The following is a 7,814-nucleotide window of genomic DNA, read 5'->3' on the forward strand; positions in this document are numbered from 1 at the left end:
AAACAACCCCACATCATACTATTCTTTTTCCACTATACTTTTGATGTGCCTCACTTTGGGACATTTCCTCCTGTTTCTGAGCCTATTGGCATGGTTGTAAAATTCTCTCCAATCACTGGTGCTACTCATCCTCTGTTTCCTAAGGCCAGAGCTCAGGTTACTGCTACTATAAACATCTTCAAGGCTCTGTCCTTGTTTTAATGTTGGGACCAAGCTTGCAGCATCATATGGAAAAATAAGCCTTATTGTCTCCTTCTCATTTAAATGCTCTCATGTAACATAGCGCGATGATGTTATGCTGTGTTCAAACACTTGAATTTTCCTTTTAAATGACGAACACCACACCACTGTGTTACCCTGTATGACAGCTAGCCATGCAAACATTCATACTGAAATGCATTGCTTCTGTTCTAGGGCAGCAGTGCACTTTCTTCAGTGTGAAATAAGGACTCTCAAATGTGCTGGGAGAGTAGCCACATACTTTTCCTCTGAGGTGGAAAGCACCCAAGTGGCTATGACACTCATTGCTATCGCTAGTCCCAATAAATCAAATGCAGTCTTAAAACCTGCTACACCCAACAGACCAAATTGTAATTATTAGCAGAGGAACAGATAGTTAAAAACATAACTGCTACTGTACATTTCCACATTGGTTTTGGTAAAGGACATGTAAATTGTAGTGCAATTGTTTTGGAAACTGAAATGGCTCCCCGGGTTGCTCTTGGTATGTCACAAAGCATCATAGCACAGTAGCATTAGCATGGCCATAGCAAGGTTCATGTAAACATGTGAAAGAGTGAGCTACGCTATGTTCTAGCTTCACTATGGTTCAAAAATACATTTGGTCATTGTTGTGGCTGCTGTAGTGAAAGAATGGAAATTAATCTGTGTATAGGAAAGAAAATTAAAGATTAATAGAATTTTCCCGAACAATATTTATGCTGGACTTGAGCATGATGGATAGATGCTATTGCTGCAATTTATCTGTTTAAGAATTATCATGTAACAAAATTCCCTTGCTCAGTTATTTTCAGATAGTTTTGTGTGTGCATGTACCTTCAATGCACAGTGTACACTGAATTTTCAATTTAATATATTTTATGAAATAGATTATTAGTAATACTTATTTTTGTCTCTGTTTCTTTGGAGGTAGAATGGCTCGTGTTTTTGTGTATGGAACCCTTAAAAAAGGCCAGCCCAACTACCAGCACATGATAAATGGTACCCATGGGAGAGCAAGATTCCAGGGCAGGGGACGCACTGTGGAGAAATACCCTTTGGTAATTGCAGGAAAATATAACATTCCTTTTTTGCTGAACATCTCAGGAACTGGACACCATGTTACTGGAGAGATTTATTCTGTTGATGACCAGATGCTGCAATTCCTTGATGAATTTGAAGGTTGCCCAGACATGTATCAGCGTACTCCAGTGAGAATTGTAGTAGTAGAGTGGGAAGGTAAAAGCAGTGCACCTGAAGAGAGGCCAGCTGTTAACAGCATTATGGAATGCTTTGTGTACAGCACAACTACCTACCAGCCACAGTGGATAAATCTCCCTTACTATGACAATTATGATTCCTTAGGGAATCACGGTCTTCATTATGTGCTACGTGAAAGTAGAGATTAAAAATGAAAGGTAACAAAATGTATTAAGAAAATGCACTAAACACGTGTTGATCACAAGCCCCTCTCAAATAAATCTACAATACTTTTACTGAAGCACCTAAGACCTTTTGTAACCTTTCTAACCACAAAATCATTGATTCTAACATCAGATACAGACTCTAATGCCAAGCCTGGGAAAATTTTACTTGTTCCCTTGGCCAAGATGAATAATTGTTTTTGATTGGTGAGTAAAATACTTTGGATTTGGGTTTTTTCTTTCTTTTGTAAAATCAAGATAAAAGGGCAGCTGAGTAGAAAGGTTCTTCACACTAACCAGATAAGTTTCATGTCAGGTTTGTAAAACTGGTAAAACAGTAGCACTACTGCAAGATAATGAAATATGGCTGATTTCAGTATATTGGAAAACCAGCCCATGACAATCCTCAGTCAGTATCTGTCTCAAAAGAAAACAATTACATCTATGTCAAGTGATAGAAAAAGTAGTAAAGAGAATTAGAAAATCCCGAAAATAGAATGAACTTCTCTCTGTGTGGTGTAACAAATTGTGCTGAATTTTGTCTGCTAAAGCTAACTTGATTGTAACAATTGTTTGTAAGATCCACTGGGTTTATAACATGTATTAGGATAAAATCTTGGGAATGTACAGGAGTTAAATTTAAAATCATGTTTTTATTTTGTCCCACTAGACCATCCCAGCACTCTTGGTGCCATTACAGTCCGAGTAAATGTGGGCTCAGGGACTTCTTAACAGCTGATTTTAACTGCCCAGTACATTATAGGACTGTTTTTTAGCAAAGTACTTAATGATATAATAGCTCATAAGTCTCTAGGAAATCTTTAATACATGAAAACTGAACTGTTTTAATTTTTGTTTTTTAAATATAAATAAGGATTTAGTCTTTTTCTTTTGCACTATTTAGACAAACAAACACTTTTTTCTCTTGCTGCTTGTTACCTAGTAGGTCCTCTACTTTACATGTAATATTCACAGAGCACATGCTGCATTCATTCTATAAACCTGTCAATGAGGGGAGGATGCGTGTGTGTGAAATGTAATGTGTAGAATAAGCCACATTACACTTTCAGTGAGGTTCCTTGCATTGGGGCTACAACATCAAGGTTATATACCAGGGATCAGCAACCTTTGGCACGTGATTCGCCAGGGTAAGCCCCCTAGTGAGCTGGGCTGGTTTGTTTACCTGCCGTGTCTGTAGGTTCGGCTGATCGCGGCTCCCACTGGCCTGGATTGGCCAATGGGGGTGACGGGAAGTAGCGTCCAGCACATCCCTCAGTCTGCGCTGCTTCCTGCTGCCCCCATTGGCCAAACCTGCAGATGCGGGCAGGTAAACAAACCGGCCCAGCCTGCCAGGGGGCTTACTCTGATGAGCCACGTGCCAAAGGTTGTCGATCCCTGGTATATACTTCTGATGACAATGGGAGAGTTTCACACTGCTCCAGGGAAGAATACGTTCTTATTTAATAATTGTAACACTTTTGTATGCAGAATCACATGGAAAAATTATACAGGGTACTTTTAAACATGCCACTAAGATGGATAGGGCTTTTATTTCAGGCTGCCTGACACGCTGAATCATAGTTTGCTTTTCTTCAAAACTGTAAGGGCTAAAAACATTTTTACTGAAACTTGGAAGAATCTTGCATGGTTTCTTGCTAAATTTCTTAAGCAGACAGTTTTATCCTATACTGCTGTAAAAGTACGACATTGGAATGGATATACTGTTGAATATTGAATTAAGTATAGTGATGCTTGACAAAGTAAAGTGGTCTGAGTATAGGACAGGGAGGGGGCAAGTCTACATTACAATCTTAAGTCGATCTAGGTTAGTAAGTACTGTGGTGGCTGATGTCCACGCTACTCACCAGGAGCACTTCCATCGACTAGGATCAGGGGGGAAGCCATGCCCAGAGTCCAGTCAGGAAACAGAGTCCGGGGGAGACAGCTGATGTAAGTAACATAGTGTCTGCGTTGACACTGTGTTGTCCTAATTACACTCCCATAAGCTCTATGCCTCTGGTGGAGGTGCAGTTGGAGTTATGTGAGTGTAGTAGGTACCCATTTGGCCAGACAAGGCTGTAGTGTAGACTGTGACATAATTGGGTTGACATAAGTTGCCTTATGTTGATCTAACTATAGCGTAGGTTAGGGCTTAGTCAGGATAGGATTCAGGCCTGCCTGAATTACTCTTTCTGTGGTTTTAGACAAATCACTAAGGGCTTGAGGTAGAAGTAACTCAGAAATCAAGGACATACTCTTAGCCCAGTTGTAAGGTTCTAACATCACTTTCACCCTGAAATGAAAATACCTCTTGGATCAAACACTTCAAGCAAAGTTGGCCTTCGGGGAAAATTTCTAGCTGAAAATGAAAGTCAAGGGGATTTAGGTTCCTAAGTCACTTAAATAATTTTGAAAATTTTACCCTTCTCCATTACGGAGGGGCCACAGGCATGCTAGATAGGAGATCTTTCTAGTAATTGTCTATAGTAGTCAACCATTACACTAGGAGAGAAACTGGTGGAATTTCTAAACAAAAATACTACTACTGCCCTCCTAGGGCCGGTCTCTTGGGTAGCAGTACATCAGAGCAGGGCTGAATGACAGAATTAAGGCTGCACAGATAACACACTTGGCCTGAGACTTGCAGCAACCAAGGTTGTGGGAGCTGCCACAGCAGGGCTTAGGTTAATAATGCATTCTTGTTAACGTGGGTGGGGGGGGGGTGGGGGGGGGGTGGGGTGGAAAAGAAACCTCTGCAAAACTACCTAGTGGTTCAGCTCCAGGGCAGGCAGTCTTAAATGCGGGACTGTTTACTTTAGGGTGATTCCTGCCATTTGAGAGCAAGGGTGCTGCTGGTGAAGGTCAGTAACCACTATCTACAGCCACATGTTAGGATGCTGGAGAAACTAATTTTAGTTTTGGAATAGAGTATAAACAAATATCCAGCTTCAACTGGTGATTCAAAGTAGTTTAGTTTCAGATTTTGTACAACTTTCTTTCCCTCTGGTTATCTGTAAGTAAAGTAATGCAATTCTTATGCTCTGCTTAAACATGTTCTTGTAAAGCTGCAGTATAAGTTACCAGTTTGGTAACAACTTTCAGTAGACACTCTAGCTCACACTTCCTTTTGCCTGCAGTAGACAGTAATCACAAACCTAGAATAAATGCTCTTTTGTTTTCAAACAAATTGAAATGTTCTGCACAAAATACACCTGATTACCACCTCAGCTGGTCTGAGGCTTTAGAAATGTGGGGGAGTTTCACCAGGAATCACAGTTCTTTCAGCTTTGGAAGAACCACAGTAGGTTACTGGAGACACACACATTCATTTTTACCAGTCAGGAATATAGACTTGCTTCTCTTCCTTTATAGCATCAACCAATGATGGACTAGGTTTAGAACAGGGGTTGGCAACCTACGGCACGTGTGCCAAAGGTGGCACATGAGCCGATTTTTGATAGCACGCAGGGCAGGCTGAGCTGCTCAGCCCACCACTGCTCTGAGGTTCCAGCTGCTGGCCCCTCGCCAGCTGGGGTCCCCGCTGCAGCCCCACTCACCTTGCTTCCGGTTGGAGTTCCAGCACAGGCCCCTTGCCAGACAGGGTCCAGGCGTCCGGCCCTGCTCAGTCCTACCAGCTCCACTCACCTCAGCTGCCGATCTGGGGTTCCAGCCGGTTAACAACTGATCATTCAGAAGCCTGTGTGCAGCTTAAAGTATCCAAATATGTGCTACCAAACATTGGAAAGCTCAGCCAGAGCAAGGATCACACTAAACTGATAAAATCTACATTTTAATTTAATTTTAAATTAAAGCTTCTGAAACATTTTGAAAACCTTGTTTACTTTACATATAACAGTAGTTTGGTTATAGACTTAGAGAGACCTTCTAAAAAAACGTTAAAATGTATTACCAGCATGCAAAGCCTTAAATTAGAGTGTATACATGAAGACTCAGCACACCACTGCTGAAAGGTTGCCGACCCCCAGTTTAGAACATCTGCTGCATTTTTTTTGTCTTGGCGGTGGTAGACTTGTTCCACATTTTCCAACTTACAGACATTTTCTAGGTAAAAAGAACAGGAGTAGTTGTGGCACCTTAGAGACTAACAAATTTATTTCAGCATGAGCTACAGCTCACTTCTTTGGATGCTGAAGTTGATGGACTTCCACTCCATATGGCTAAATGCAGTGCCTTGCATACAGGTAGAGACTTCAAAATTCTGTGAGTAAGTTACAGTGCACCTGAACAGAAATCAAACACTTCATAGTTATTGCTCTGTTTACTCACTGATTACTTTTTCACTTTCATCAACTATTCTGGACAGTGGGCCTCATGCACATTTGAAATGGCAGTGGCTGACACTGAATATTATGTACTTTAAAATACATTCAAAGAGGCGTTATTTAAGCAGAAAATGTTAAATTTTTATTGATTTGTATTTGATACTGAAAAAAAGGAGAATTACAAATCTTATGTACAATTATTTATAGAAATAAAAATCTGACATCCATTAGCGGTCTTAATATTTGTCGTCTGGATGGAGAACGTCACTCATAAATACGACTGTATAAAGTTTTGCTCCATAGGAATGTCTGTTTTACACTTTTCTCTCTATTGATACCTTCATTTTATGTGCTGGATATAAATAAAGAGTTAATTGACCTGTATGATGGGAAGCATGTTTCATTCCAGTTCTATGAGCAGATCTCCTTCCCCAACAGTCTCACCAGCTTTACAGTGCACAGCTTTCACCTACAGTGAGAAGGTGAAATTAATTATTAAATCTTCCCTGAAAACATGGCTGTGTAAGTTCTTTAGCATGCGCGGCCTACATCAGTGCATGTCCCTGAATGTACAGTACATACACAGAATAAATGACGGCTTGCTGAGTAAGTAAGAATACTATAATACCTAGCGCTTTATCAGTAGATCTCCAAGCACTTCACAATCTTACGGTGACACTTTCTGCAAAGCAGCCACACAACCTTAACTCTACCCCAGAGAAATGTCAAGAAGAACTCAGAACATTGTTACCCCTCCCTAAAAAAATTTCATAAGTAAAAATAACAAAGTTAAAAAAGTCAAAGAACCACAGTTGTCAAATCATTGCAATTGTGTACTCTCATGTTCACAAAGTCAGTTTCCTGACTATTTATTTCTTTTTTTTTTTTTTTTAAACTAGTCCCACATACCCGGTATATGGAATTGCAGAGTATAGAACATGTTTTATTTCAATATGTACAGCTCAACATCTTGTAGTAGCTGAAGACTCTACACTGGCAAGAACATTGTGGGATTCTTTTAAAAACAGATCTTTTATTTCTAAATCAGTTTTCCTCAAACCTGCCAGACCTGTATGTCTGAATCTTTTAAATAGCTACTTTTAAATTCTGAATGCAAAAAGATTCCCCAAAATTAGTGCGAAAACACTTTACTTAATTGAAAAACAACTTGTCTGTTCTCACAGCAGTTTCAGCAAATGGGATCCCCTATGCTTTCTGAAACATACTGGAGTCACCTTGGCCAACGCCTATTTCTGACACATGTACAGTCTAGAACCTTCATCAGGCAAAACCAAATTGCTCCCTCATTTTTATTCATTTTACAAACATTCATAATAGATGTAAATTAAATAAAACCCAAGCCACTTGTTTTAGCAGTTAGAATATAGGAACAGATTTTGGAGGTGGAAGACAATTCAGAGGAAAAAAGGGAAACTGAATATCTTCCAGCTCAAACCAATGAAACTGAACAGCATGAACTAGATTCAAATGGACAAATCTAGTCCAGCACCAAGAGTACCAAAATATATCATCTCCGCAAAGTCATGAAGTTGTATTTGCTGTGGGAACCATAACTCTGAACTTTCGAATGTTTGACCATGTCACTGTTTTTCACATTCAATAAATAAAGTAATTATATTCTAACAGCTTTAATGAACTGACACTGTTTTACTTTCTACAGCTCCAAATTGTTTTTATTTTCTTAAATTACATCATTTTATTTTAAAAAGGAGACTCCTGTGGGGGTATTCATAGATTCATAGACTCTAGGACTGGAAGGGACCTCGAGAGGTCATCGAATCCAGTCCCCTGCCCTCATGGCAGGACCAAATACTGTCTAGACCATCCCTGATTGATAGACATTTATCTAACCTACTCTTAAATATCT

General features: G+C 39.8%; 1 protein-coding gene across 1 annotated transcript; it reads left to right on the plus strand.

Annotated features, from left to right (window-relative positions):
* The first annotated feature begins 1,128 nt into the window (after positions 1-1,128).
* Positions 1,129-2,270, plus strand: GGACT (gamma-glutamylamine cyclotransferase). The gene has a single exon (XM_032801629.2). The coding sequence runs from the start codon at positions 1,155-1,157 to the stop codon at positions 1,626-1,628; it is 474 nt and encodes a 157-aa protein (XP_032657520.1). The 5' UTR covers positions 1,129-1,154; the 3' UTR covers positions 1,629-2,270.
* Positions 2,271-7,814: the final 5,544 nt, after the last annotated feature.

Source organism: Chelonoidis abingdonii, unplaced genomic scaffold, assembly GCF_003597395.2.
Source record: "Chelonoidis abingdonii isolate Lonesome George unplaced genomic scaffold, CheloAbing_2.0 scaffold1279, whole genome shotgun sequence".
Lineage (NCBI taxonomy): Eukaryota > Metazoa > Chordata > Testudines > Testudinidae > Chelonoidis > Chelonoidis abingdonii.